General features: G+C 34.7%; 1 protein-coding gene across 1 annotated transcript in view; it reads left to right on the forward strand.

Moving 5' to 3' along the window:
- The window catches only part of LOC120854102 (receptor tyrosine-protein kinase erbB-4), a 1,232,614-nt gene that overhangs the window by 954,336 nt on the left and 263,110 nt on the right, over positions 1-15,168 (forward strand). Inside the window, exon 13 of the mRNA XM_040227918.1 lies at positions 12,687-12,819. Within this exon, the coding sequence (XP_040083852.1) occupies positions 12,687-12,819 (133 nt within the window). The remainder of the gene's footprint in view (positions 1-12,686; positions 12,820-15,168) is intronic.

Genomic DNA, 15,168 nt, shown 5'->3' on the forward strand with positions numbered 1-15,168 from the left:
TAACAAATGCTTGTTCTTATTGAGGTCATGATAGATCAGTCCTTTTTAAAAGTTTCATTCCTTATTTTTCTGTTAGGAAGTCTTCTTGCTTCTTTGATCTCAACAGCATAACAATCACAAGGGTATACATACATAATAATTAAGTTCATTAAGCATCCTAATGAATAGTACAGGACACATTAAAAAAATGTAAACTCTGAAGAAGTTAACATGACTTAAATTTACCAGGTTATGTGGTCAATTAATTATTTATCTGTATCCCACCTTGTTCCAGAAAGGGTTTAAGCCAGTTTAGATTAGCAATTTTTTCAAAATATAACATAATTTGTGAGGAATTCACACTTTAATTCTCTTGGATCCTTAAATATATTTTCCAGAGAAAACAGATCTACTTCAACATGATTTCAACATGTAATCCTTGTTTTGAGTGAACTTAAGTTCTTATATATTCTTCTGGTCCTCATAGAATCAAGAAAGATAAAATCTTATTATATATCAAAATATGCATATCCACATTGAATGAGATTTATCCTTTTATTGGGCCTAGAGTGTTTCCTTGCTTTTATGTATTTCTGATTCCTGACAGAATGCTTGCTCTTTTTTCTGTAATACCTAAGGTTTTTACCCCACATTACTATATGTGTTTTTGTACATGCCCCAGACAAAGTAGATTATCCATGGAAGTAAGATAGAATATTTTTCAACATTAACATAAATATTTCTCTAAATCAGACTTATACTCTCATTTTCTCTCACTTTGAAATTCTTTGTACACTGTTTGAAATTTTTGCTTTGGAAAAAAATTTTAGTACACTGTTTGAAAATTTTGTTTTTGAAAAAACAAAACAAAATGAAAATAAAACAATAGTGTTACTAGCTTTCAAAAGTAAGATTTAACCATGAAAATAAAACCTGAAGGAAAAAATAAAAGAAGCAGAGAAAAACATTATTCTTCTTTGACTCATTTAATCATCTTTCAAGTCCTTTCTTTTACATTTTGTAAACCTGAATAAAAAACAAATGGAAAAAGAAAATGCAGAAAGAAACTAGCTATAAAAAAAGCAAGATAGGAAAAATTTATGCAATTATAAACTTTTCAAACAACCAAAAGAAGATTAATAATAGTAACCTAAAATTTAACATGTTCTTCAGCTTTCAGCATTATATCTCTTGGACATTTAGCCACTTTTAAAACCGTGAACATATTTTATTGTTCTGTAGAGTTACAGTTGACTTAACAGTTTGAGGAAGAAATGAAACAGTTTGAAGAAAGCAGGTTTGTGGTGCTATAGAATAAAATTAAGCATTTTATTTTTCATTTTTAACATCTTAGAGTGAAAAATGTTTGCATGAAATCCATTTATCAAAATTTGGGCTTCGGTCTCATAGTACATTGGATCCAACGTTCTTAGAAATGTAATTATCCTATAAAATTGATCTCAGAGGTGTTGCTGATGTTTACACTGAGCCTGCAATGGCTGCCCACATGAGATTGAGACCATTTTATTACCCACAGTATTATCTGCAAGTTCAGTTAAATTCAGTTCAGTTCAGTCTATTAGTCGTATCTGACTCTTTGTGACCCCATGAATCACAGCACGCCAGGCCTCCCTGTCCATCACCAACTCCCAGAGTTTACGCAGACTCATGCCCATTGAGTCGATGATGCCATCCAGCCATCTCATCCTGGGTCGTCCCCTTCTCCTCCTGCCCCCAATCCCTCCCAGCATCAAAGTCTTTTCCAATGAGTCAACTCTTCGCATGAGGTGGCCAAAGTATTGGAGTTTCAGCTTCAACATCAGTCCTTCCAAAGAACACGCAGGACTGATCTCCTTTAGAATGGACTGGTTGGATCTCCTTGCAGTCCAAGGGACTCTCAAGAGTCTTCTCCAACACCACAGTTCAAAAGCATCAATTCTTCAGCACTCAGCTTTCTTCAGTCCAACTCTCACATCCATACATGACCACTGGAAAAACCATAGCCTTGACTAGACGGACTTTTGTTGGCAAAGTAATGTCTCTGCTTTTGAATATACTATCTAGGTTGGTCATAACTTTCCTTCCAAGGAGTAAGTGTCTTTTCATTTCATGGCTGCAGTCACCATCTGCAGTGATTTTGGAGCCCCCCAAAATAAAGTCTGACACTGTTTCCACTGTTTCCGCATCTATTTCCCATGAAGTTATGGGACCAGATGCCATGATCTCAGTTTCCTGAATGTTGAGCTTTAAGTATCTGCAAGTGGGTAAACTTAAATATTGTTCCATTTTAAATTGTAGATACTGCATTTTTAGACATTCTTTCTTAGTATACCACACACGAGATACACACAAGCACATATACATATTCATTACAAGATGGATACATGGATATACAGCATAAGGTATGTATTTATATACTCACACAGCACATACACATACATGTACACTACCCTAGAACACATACACAGGCATGCACACAGATAAGTGCACATACCTACCATCAGCATAAAACACGCTCATCTAAATCTATATGTCAGCTTGGTAGCGTAAAAGAAAAAAAACAGCCTTGATTTTTAAGTTATTTTTTTAGTTCAACATGACTTAAAAAGTAATGACAATAAAAGAAAAACTTCACCTCATCTGTATAGTGTGTAACTTGAGCAGTCTTGATCTTTTAAGTCAAAAATTTTAAAGTAGACTTTATGGTTTGAAGAGATTGAGAGAAACACCAGGGTATGAAAAGTTGGAACATTTTTTGCCTCCTTTATTTTTACGGTTTTGGGACAAAACAGTGCTAGTTAGAAGAAGATTTAGACTAAGTTTATAATAATATTTGAAGTTTCTGTAAATAATTAAGCATAAAGATTTTAACACTAGAATATAAACAATGAAGAGATAAATATTAACCAAACTTTCATAATCTAGTTACATTTGAACTGATACATCTCCATTTTAAAATTATTTGCATGAATGCACTGAAACCCAACATAGAGAAGCCATATTCAATAATTACTTTTTAAAATGGAAATAATTTAATTTTTCTAATTATAATAGTATTTTTATCATCATTAGAATATAAAACAATAGACATATATAAAATAATACATACTTTCTGGTAAATAGATAAATAATGAAACATTTGTTTAGAAGCCATAATGATTAAAACTATGCTCCTGGCATGAAAACAGACATATAGACCAGTGGAACAGAAGCAAGAGTCCAGAAATAAAACCACATGTAAGTTTAACTAATATTTAATAAGGAAGACAAGAATATTCAATAAGAAAAGGATAATTGATCAGTAAATTAAGATGGGAAAATAATAATAATCACATGCAAAAGAAAGAAATTGCACCCCTATATTCTACTACTCACAAAAATGAACTCAAAAAAGATTAAGGACTTAAACAGAAGCCCCAAACCACAATATTCCTAGAAGAAACATTGAAGATTGTAGGTTCCTTGACACTGGTTTTGGTAATGACTTTATGGATATGACACTGAAAGCAGAATTAACAAAAGCAAAAATAAGTGGGACTACATCAAACTAAAAAGTTTATGCATAGCCAAAAGAACAACAAAAGCAATCAACAAAATGTAAAGCCGAACTATCTAATTGGAGAAAATATTTGCAAGTCATGTATCTGATAAGGCCTTAATACAAGTATATATAAAAGTATATAAAGAACTAAAAAACTGAATAACAAACAATCTGGTGTAAAAATGTGCAGAGAACGTGAACAGATGTTTCTCTAAAGAAGTCATGCAAATAGCAACAAGTCATGAAAAGGTGCTCAACACTCAACGTCACTAATCAGTGTGTGTAAGTCACTTCAGTTGTGTCTGACTTTTTTCGACCCTACGGACTGTAATCCACCAGGCTCCTCTGTCCATGGGATTCTCCAGACAAGAATGCTGGAGTGGCTTGCCATTTCCTTCTCTAGGGGATATTCCTGACTCAGTGATAGAACCCATGTTTCTTACTTCTGCATTGGCAGGCAGGTTCGTTACCACTAGCGCCACCTGGGGTAGGGAAATGTTAATGCAAATTGAAACCACAATGAGACATCAATTTCTGTTAGAATTACTGTTATCAAAAAGCAAAGTGCTGGTGAGGGTGTGGAGAAAAGAGACCTCTAGTACACTGTTGGAGTGAATGTATCTGAGGCAGTCATGATGGAAAATGGTACAGAAATTCCTCAAAAAATTAAAAATAAAATTACTATATCTAGCAATTTCACTTCTCTGCATCCTCATGTTCATTGCAGCACTATTCACAATAGCCAAGATATGGAAACAATGTGTCTGTCAACAGTTGACTGTATAAAGCATATGTTGCATGTATATGGATTGATATATGCACACAATGGCATATTCAGCCATAAAAAAGATAAAAATCCTTCCATATGTGGCAACATGGGTAGACCTTCAGGACATCAATATTAAGTGGATTAAGTTAGACAGAGAATGACAAATATTGTATGACAGCAGTTTCATGCAGAATCTAAAACCATTAAACTCACAGAAACAGAGAGTAGAATGATGGTTGCCAGAATCTGAGGAGTAGGGGAAATAGTAAGGTACTGATCAAAGTGTACAAACTTTATAAGTTCTGGAGATCTAAGGTTCAGTTCAGGTGCTCAGTCAAGTTCGACTCTTTGTGACCCCAGGGATTGCAGCATGCCAGGCTTCCCTGTCCATCACCAAATCCTGGAGTTTACCTTAATTCATGTCCATTAAGTCGGTGATGCCATCCAACCATTTCATCCTCTGTCGTCCCCTTCTCCTCCCACTTCAATCTTTCCCAGCATCAGGGTTTTTTCAAATGAGTCACTTCCTCTCATCAGGTGGCAAAAGTATTGGATCTTCAGCTTCAGTATCAGTCCTTCCAATGACTATTTAGGACTGATTTACTTTAGGATGGACTGGTTGAATCTCCTTGCTGTCCAAGGGACTCTGAAGAGTCTTCTCCAACACCACAGTTCAAAAGCATTAGTTCCTCAGTGCTCAGCTTTCTTTATAGTCCAACTCTTACATCCATACATGACTACTGGATCCAAGGTACAGCATAGAAACTATAGTTAACAAAACTCTTTTGTATTTGAAAGTTGCAATGAGAGTAGCGATTTTATGTTTCCACCACCACCACAACAAAATAGTAATTATGTGAAGTGAAGGATATATTATATTAACTTATTGTGATCAACACTTATATGTGTATCAAATCACATTGTACGCCTTAAAGTTAAGCAATGTTAGAAGACTAAAAACTTTATCTCAGTAAATCTGTAAAAAATAAAACATGGTCATAATTGTGCAAACTTTAAGTCTTTTGATATAATCAAAATAAACATAATTAAAAGAAAAGAAAACAGAGTTTATCAGCTCACAGAACTGGGAAGTGCAAGGGGGATCTTCCTTCAGGTACAGATGGCTCTAGGGGTTAAACATTACCATGACTCAGTTCCTCGACATTGCCTGATTCTGCTTTCTTAATAGGTCAGCTCTCTTTCTTCGTTAGTTGCATTGACTGCAGCCATGAAATTAAAAGACACTTACTCCTTGGAAGGAAGGTTATGACCAACCTAGACAGCATATTAAAAAGCAGAGACGTTACTTTGTCAACAAAGGTCTGTCTAGTCAAGGCTCTGGTTTTTCCAGTAGTCATGTATAGATGTGAGAGTTGGACTATAAAGAAAGCTGAGCGCTGAGGAACTAATGTTTTTGAACTGTGATGTTGGAGAAGACTCTTCAGAGTCCCTTGGACAGCAAGGAGATTCAACCAGTCCATCCTAGAGAGCAGTCCTGGCTGTTCATTGGAAGGACTGATGTTGAAGCTGAAATTCCAATACTTTGTCCACCTGATGCAAAGAGCCGACTCATTTGAAAAGACCCTGATGCTGGGAATTATTAGGGAAGGAGGAGAAGGGGATGACAGAGGATGAGATGGTTGGATAGCATCACTGACTCAATGGACATGGGTTTGGGTAAACTCCAGCAGTTGGTGATGGATAGGGAAGCCTGGCATGCTGCAGCTTATGGGGTCGCAAAGAGTTGGACACAACTGAGCGACTGAACTGAACCATGTGTACAATGGATAGCTAGTGAGAAACTGCTGTATAACATAGGGAGGTCAGCTCGGTGCTCTGTGATGACCTAGAGGGTTGGGATGAGGCTTGGCTCAAGAAGGAGGAAGTGTATGTGTACTTTTAGCTGATTCACATTGTTGTACGGCAGAAACTAACAGACATTGTAAATCTTTATCCTCCAATTAAAGAAGAAATATTTAGAAGTCACTAAAAATATTTTTCCCTGCCCAGAGTATTCTCCAGGATTAAGAGTATGGGTAAAATAGCCCTACTTTCTCTCTCTCAACATCTGTGTTGTGGAAAGAACCCTGACTGACCCTGCTTGGGTCAACTATGCCTATCTCTGGACAGTTCAACTATTTTCTCTCTCCCACCAACTGTTCAAATATGTTTTTAAGTCAAATATGTTTTTAAATATGTTTAAAGCATTTGAAGTGATGTTTTATAGAAAGTGTTAGTTGCTCAATCATGTCCAACTCTTTGGACCCAAAGGACTGTATATAGCCCTCCAGGTTGCTCTGTCCATGGAATGCTCCAGGCATGAATACTGAAAGGGTACCCATTCCTTTCTACATGGAATTTTTCTGACCCAGGGGTCAAACCCATGTCTCCTACTTTGCAAGCAGATTCTTTACCATCTGTGCCACCAGGGAGGCCTCATAATTTCTCTGCTTAAATCCTTTCATTAATATCCTACAGATCTTTTGCCAAAGCAGAAAAGCCTTTAAATGGCCAATAGTTCCTACATACTCTGGACATTGTTCACCTCAGTGGCTCCCAGATATTCCTTTTCCACTCAATGTGCAAGTCCAGTCAGTTTTGGAAAGCTTAATCTATTCCCTGCTCAGACTCTTAATGGCTAGATTTGTAAAACCCAATTTTCCCCAGACTTCTTTGCCTTAATGATTTTTATTTATCCTTCTCATCTCAGATTGTTGTCCTTCTTTCTGTGGGCTGACCTTATGACACCTACCCATTAGGTTAGGAAAATCATTATATTCTCTCTATATATAGATAGATAGATAGATAGAGATTGCTTATATATTTATATATATAAAGAATTATTTATCTAGTGCTGTCTTCTTAACTGGGCTATAAGCACTACATAACACAATACGTATGCTATTTCATATGTCCTTCATACCCCCATTTCTTAGCAGTGTCCAGCCTAAACTAAGAAGTTTCTCAACAAATACTTCTAAAAGTAAACTCGTGGGTATACTTGTATGTTTCCACATTTCTCTTAAGGACATTTACTGAGGGCATAGATAAATAAAAAAACTCTGCATTATATACTATAATATATAGTATATATTAATAATATGATGTCTAATCTTCATCATTACCCAGAGAGATAGATGTTATTATTTACTTACAGATAAGTAATATGTAAGTAATTGCCCAAGGCTGCATGGCTAGTCATAGAGTAAGGATTTGATCTATGTTGATCCAATCAGAAAAAAAGTGAAGTATGACAACTAAATCATCTTTTTCAGCTTTCATAAAAAAAGATTAATGGTATCTGCTCAAAGACATTCCAAGTCAAACCCATGCCTCTACATATGGTAGGTAGTGTAAACAGCATATGAAGGTGGTCTTGTACAGTGAAAAAGAAGGTATTATTTCTGCCTTTGTGCTTGCAGACAGGTACTTCATTTCAGTGTTTTGAGCTAATCCATTTACTTTCACACATAGCAAGATCCATTATTTAAGCTTGACTCTATGTTAATGAAAGCAAGTTCAATATTCTCTGTAAAGGTCAAAATAATAAGCACATTATTATCTCTCTAATATTTTAATAGACAGATACAAATCAGATGTTATAATGAAAAAAAATTTTTGCAGCTTCCAAAAAAAAAGAAGTTAAAGGTTGCCTAATTGCTACATTGCTAAACTGCAAGCCACCAAATAGGCCTTTTACACCTTCCTTTGGGACTATCACCCTGGAGGGTCAGAGGGCTGTTGAATTCTTGGTACTGATTGAAAACTTCTTTTCTCTTAAGAATTTCAAAGTAGTTTCCTTGGTCTTTTGTTCTGTGCTTTGTGGAGATGTTTCCCAAGGTTTCACTCAGTAGAGTGACTTTTGGAAAGAGTCTGAGAAGAAAATAATTATTATGATCTCCTACTTATTATTGCTTTCCTCCAATAGATACTGTTTCCCAGATTCAAAGCTGCTCTGAAATTGAGCATCTGAATACAGACTAAGAAAAGTAGTAGGTAAAGAAAAGAAAGTAGGAGTCTGAGTGACGCTAATGCTCTCTTCTTTAACTAATGTCAAAGGAGAGAACAGAAAATCAAAGGAGAAGGGACAAGAATGAGAGTAATTTTTTCAAGCCCCCCAAAATTAATGTGAATAGGTAAAATAAATAGATCAAGGAATTGATGGACTATCATGAAATGGGCAGCACAAAGGTGTACTGATGGTTTTATCAACATCCTAAAGGAAGAAACTGAAAGCATATTTAAGGCCTTGGACAGAAGTTGATATACGAAGAATGTGAGACATTGATTGTATTTTCTACAAGGATAGGAAAGGGAGAGATTCATGATACTCTGCAGTATGATTTTGAATATAATCTGTTTATCTTTGTAAGTTGCTTTTATAATATAGCTATGATTTTTTTCCTTAAGGTTTCTTCTGATAATTATATTTATACTATAAACAAGTACATACAAAATTTGTATATAAATGTATGTATGTATGTGTCAGAATATGAAACACTCTATCAGTAACCTTAAAATGTCTCAATGCTTATAAAATGGGCATTAGATCATAACATTTTAGTATCTCTGATCTTTTACTCCTTTCTAATCTTCATCTGTTGTATAAAATTTGATTTTACACATTTATATTCAGTCAGCTTGATTGAACTCTCTTTCTTATTCCTTATACCTTTATAAATTAATGGGAAGTTACTTGTACATCTAGGAATCAGTGATATGAGACTTATGTTAAGATTTCCTTTCTACAGACATTTATTTTATACAGTGAAAGAGCCCTATTTCTCTGCATTATAAATGAATCAGAAGGAGAGACCTCTTGCTATTTGTTAAAATCAGTATAACAGCTAAACTGTCAGCGTTTCCTGAGTAAAATATCAAATCATTCAATTTTTGAATAATTTCCCCAAAAGATGAGAAGAATAGTTACAACATATGCTATCTTAAGACATGGAATCAGTTAAGTGAAGTCCACAAACTTTATAAGTTAGCTAAAATAGTTAATATTATAAGAACAACATTCCTTTAAGTTTCAAGAAAACATTGTGTATAGTCGCTGTTTCTTCAGATTATCTTTTAAAATTATTTTAATGTCTACTGCAAACACCAATATATCATTAAAATAGCAAATTAAAAATTTATGTAGCTCAGAAGCCAAAAGCAAGAGATAAAATGAAAGAATAAAGAATTTGATTTTCCAAAATATGTCATGAAAAAGAGAAAAAAAGGGAAGAGGATAGTTTGGATAAATAGTAAAATCGATGATTTTTAACTACAATGATCATAGTAAAGGTAATTGGTTACATACCCTAAGAGCTGACTCATTGGGAAAGACTGATGCTAGGGAAGATTGAGGGCGAAAGGAGGAGAGGACAACAGAGGATGAAATTCCTGGATGGCATCACTGACTCAACAGACATGAGTTTGAGTGGAATCCAGGAGATAATGAAGGACAGGGAAACCTGATGTGCTGCAGTTCATGGAGTTTCAAACAGTTGGACACAACTTAGCAACTGAACAACAACAACAACAACCCTAATTAAAGGCAGAGGTTGTCAGATCAGATTAAAAAGGCAATACCCAACTGTATGCTGCCTACAGTACATAGACTTCAATCATAAAGACATATATATTAAAGGTGAGAAAATACACCCTGAGAGATAGATCAATAGATCAATAGAAAAGTCAAGAAATATGAATAGACCTATAAGTAAGAGGGCAACTGATTTTAAACAAATATGCAAAGATAATTTACTGGAAAAGGGATTGCATTTTCAACAAATGGTACTGGAAAAATTGAATATCTACATGCCAAAAAAAGAAAAGATAGTATCTGTGTTGGTGAATTTTATGTGTCAACTTGACTGAGTCATGGTTTCCCCAAGTATTTAGTTAAACATTATTTGTGGATGTGTTTGGAAGAGTGTTTCTGGATGAGATTAATATTTGAATTGGTGGACTGAGTGAAATGAAGTGGATAGGTATATTCTAATTCATTGAAGACTAAAAAGGACATACTTAGTCTCTCTGCCTGACTCCTGAACTGGTGCATTAGTCTTCTTCTGCCCTTAGACTGGGACTTAAAATATCTGTGCTTCTGGTTCTCAAGCTCAGACTAAAACTGTATTGTAGGCTTTTCAGGGTCTTCAGAGCCTCTTGATAAGAGTGAAAGAGGAGAGTGAAAAAACTGGCTTAAAATTCAACATTCAAAAAACTAAGATCATGGCATGTGGTCCCATCACCTCATGACACAAAGATGGGGAAACAATGGAAACAGTGACAGACTTTATTTTCTTGGGCTCCAAAATCACTGCAGATGGTGACTGCAGCCATGAAATTAAAAGACACTTGCTCTTTGAAAGAAAAGCTATGACCAACCTAGAAAACAGAGGTCCATCTAGTCAAAGGTGTGGTTTTTCCATTGGTCATGTATGGATGTGAGAGCTGGACCATAAGGAAAGTTGAGTGCTGAAGAATTTATGCTTTTGAACTGTAGTGTTGGAGAAGACTCTTGAGAGTCCCTTGGACTGCAGGGAGATCCAACCAGTCAATCCTAAAGGAAATCAGTCCTGAATATTCATTGGAAGGACTGATGCTGAAGCTGAAACTCCAATGTTTTGGCTACCTGATGTGAAGAACTGACTCATTGAGAATGACCCTGATGCTGGGAAAGATTGAAGGCAGGAGGAGAAGGGGATGACAGAAGATGAGATGGTTCAATGGCATCACCAACTCGATGGACGTGAGTTTGAGCAAGCTCTGGGAGTTGGTGATGGACAGGAAAGTCTGGCGTGCTGCAGTCCATGGGATCTCAAAGAGTCAGACATGACCGAGCGACTGAACTGAACTGACTGGGTCTTCAACTTGTAGACAGCAGACAGACTTCACAGCCTCTATAACTGTGTGAAACAATTTCTTATGTCAAAGTATATAAAATAAGTAGATACAGATATGAATATACCTATTTATTCTGTTTTTCTTCAGAATCCTGACTAATGCAGTATAATTTGCAAACTAACTATAAATGGGCTATATGGGCAAAAACCCATCAAACTTCTGAAAGGAAATATTGAACAAAATTTTTGTTACTTTGATTTAGACAAAAAATTTTAGATATAATGCCCAAAGTACAATTTATAAAAGATAAAATTGGTAAGTTGCCCTTCACCAATATTTTAAAATATGTACTTTTCAAAAGAGTGATAAGTAAATAAAAAGTTAAGACTAAGACAGGGAGAAAACATTTGCAGAATCTATAAAGAACTCTGGATGCTCATTAGTAAGAAAACAATCAATCCAATCTAAAATAAGCAGAAAATTCAGTGCCACTTCATCAAAGAAGATAGCAAGTAAGCACATTAAGAGATGTTCAATATCTTTAATCATCTGGAAAATGTGAATCAAATCCATAACGAGATTCCACTACATATTAGGAAGGCTAAAATTAAACAGGCTAGCTATACCAAGTATTGGTAAAGATGTGAGGAAACTTCAGTTCACAAGTTGAATTTGTTGGTGTGGGGAATGTAAAATGCTACAATATTTTGAAAAATTATCTGATAGTTTCTTTAAAAAAAATTAACCCTTTGCCTACCATATTATCCACCCATTTCATTCCAAAAATGAATAAATAAATAAATAAAATGAAAGTGTATGTGCAAACAAATGTGCACGTGAATGTTCATAGTAGCTGAATTTTTAATAGCCACAAATGGGAAGCAATCTAAATGTCTAGCATTAAGTGAATGGTTTAAAAATGTGCTATATGCATAAAATTGGATATACTGAGTAATAAAAATGAATAAATATTGATACATGTAGCAACATGGATAAATCTCAAAGTAATTATTCTGAGTTAAAGAAATTATCTAAAAAAGATAACATACTGCATATTTCTATTTACATAAAATTCTAGTTAATACAAACTAATGCAAAATTATTTCTTTTTTCCCCCTTTTAATATTTGTTGTTTTATGATAAATATCACTTGTTCTATTTCTGCATGAATTTCTTATATGGAATTGAAGCCAAAATGTTTGTTGTATCAGTGGAGCAAAGTGTTGGCTTTCGAAAGATATGTTCTGTTCCTTACCTTAACTGGAATGTTAATTTCTGTCACTCTCCCTCCCTAGAATTTTGATAGAGGTAAGAGGCATTTGTTCACCATTATCAAAAATGCAATGGTGCTGTCTACATACAGTGACTGGGGCTCTGCACTAGGGGAAATAGGGAGGGCAGAGTGAGCCATCGTGACCAGATAGGCAGACAGATGTCTGCCACAGATCTCTTTCACGACAACTCCTTTAGAAATAGCTTTACTTAGGAAGATTCATATTAACATGGTTAGTTTGGACACAGGCGTCTGTTTTATTTCCCCTTGATTTTGGTGTTTTTCAGCTGCTGAAGGAATGGTGTGCAACCATCTCTGTTCAAATGATGGGTGTTGGGGACCTGGGCCAGACCAGTGCTTGTCATGCCGTCGCTTCAGCAGGGGAAGGACGTGCATAGAGTCTTGTAACCTCTATGACGGGTAAGGCATCTTATGTCATCTTTATCTCATGAGCTTTGAGGTATTGATTGGTTCAGATATTAAAATGATCAAAGAGTGGTAAAATTTCAGAATATGTGTGCTGGCCAAGACGTTTAAGGAGAGTTTGTGTGGCATAAAGAAAAAAAAACATAAAAAAGAATTGTTTTAAGAAGGAATAATTTTGAGTAAACAGATAGGTCAAAATGCATATTGACATATTGACTATTGTGTATATATTTTTTAAAGAATATAAATATGGGTAATTCTTAATAGATTATAGAAATTTATACCTCTCCAAATGGAAAAATGTTTCTATTTTCTTTATGAAGGACATTGTGATAAGTAATATTTCCTCTCATATGTGTCGACACTTTTTTTTCTCTTGTTTTCCTATTAATTTTCATCTGGAATGACTACATAACTTTTGATTTTTTTTCCATTTAGATTGTGAGGCTATTTGATTGTATATTAGGAACAACACACATTTCTATGTTTCAGACAAGCACAAAGCCCTACAGAGAAATTACCTTTGTATTTTCTAGTTGAAAAGGTTTCCTGAAAGTGCTTTGTCACTTTCTAAAGATAACCTAAGCTGTATTTTAAATCAAGTATTTTGAATTCCATCTACAATACAGCAACAATCAAATTGACAACAATAAAACCTAGTATATACCTCGTTGTGGGGCATTTCATATACTCATAAAATCACTTTAACCTAACATACCATTTCATGCATCACAGTTGTCCTTCATTAGTACTAAAATAAAAATTTTAGTACTGTCCCTGAGTCAAATTTCCCTATATTGCTCACTGAACAGGTTTTCAAGGGTTTGTAAAACCGTAGTTTTGAAGTTCTTTCTTCTGTCTTATAAATTGTCCCTATTTTAACAACCGTTTTCATAATCTCAGATAACATTGCATATTTGCATTTTACATTAGAAGGATAAAAACCAAAGGATCTCAATAATAGTGATATGTTTCTTCTTTGAAAGATGACCAAGACCAATTCCCTCCATGAATTTAGGAAAAAATACTAAAATTAAAAGTTTAAATGTAAAACCACTTTAAAAAAGTTATGTAATAGTTTGAGATGGTGATGATGGTTGTACAAGTCTGTGGATATATTAAAATAGCATTGAATTGTGCACTTTCAATAGAAGAACTGCATGATATATGAATTATATCTTAATAAAGACAGCATCTAAATAAAGGATTTAATAGTTTTATCAGGAAAATTCAACTTGCAACTTTGTAGAGCACAATCAACTCATAAAGTCAATAATGAATAGCAAATTATTTGCTACTTGCCTCATTGAATTGAATTGTATTAATGCTTGTTCATATTATTATGAAAGAAAGATATTTTCTGTACATAAAATACTTGATAATCATGCTTCTTTGTGTGTGTAGCAATTGATGCCATTAAAATGGAACTAATAGACTTTAACTCTATTAAGATACTGTTACAATAAAAGTTTATTAAATATGTATGTGCATTTCTAAGGAGGGAATAGATTCAAGAAATAATTTTATCAAATAGTGAGAAGTAGTAGAATTAAATGTTGACCAATGTCAAAATATAGTTGAAGTACCAAACCAACACTGGAAATCAGGACATCTGATTTTCATCCTGTTTCTTTCCAGAAGCCATTGTATTTTCCTTAAACATTTCAATTTTGAACTTGTCAGATATATGAAATTGATAATGTGGATGAATAGATTATCTATACTACTCTCTGTCTTATTTTTATGAGACAATGAAAGCTAAGCAAAGGAAAAATACTGGTTCCCTAAATACACAATAAACAGTATTGATTATCTGACTGTTTTGAAAGCTTTTGTGTGTGTTAGTCACTCAGCTGTGTCCAACTTTCACAGTTTCATGGACAGTACCCTGCCAGGCTCCTCTGTCCATGGAATTCTCCAGATAGGAATACTGGAGTGGATTGCCATTGCCTTCTCCAGGGCATCTTCCCGACACAGGGATCAAACCAAGGTCTACTGCACTGGCAGGCAGATTCTTTACCATCTGAACCACCAGGGAAACCACATTTTCCAAATCATTAAATCAAATGTATTAAAGAAATATAAAGTCCTTAATGTTTTTTGCCACAGTGAGGAGCCCTAGGAAATAATACACAAGGATTAGTTTAAAATATAATAAATGAAACTATGTTATAAATATCTGATGTAATTCTTGCCTACGCAATGATAGATTTTGCCACATCCAATCTGTGATACTGGTAAATTTCTTCCAACTTTGCCTGGCAGACATGACAGCCTTTGATGAAAAATGAGCTTAAATCCTAACTTAATCACTTCCTATTTGAAATGTCCATCCTTGGATAA

The sequence above is a fragment of the Oryx dammah genome, unplaced genomic scaffold (genome assembly GCF_014754425.2).
Source record: "Oryx dammah isolate SB20612 unplaced genomic scaffold, SCBI_Odam_1.1 HiC_scaffold_27, whole genome shotgun sequence".
Taxonomy (NCBI): Eukaryota; Metazoa; Chordata; class Mammalia; order Artiodactyla; family Bovidae; genus Oryx; species Oryx dammah.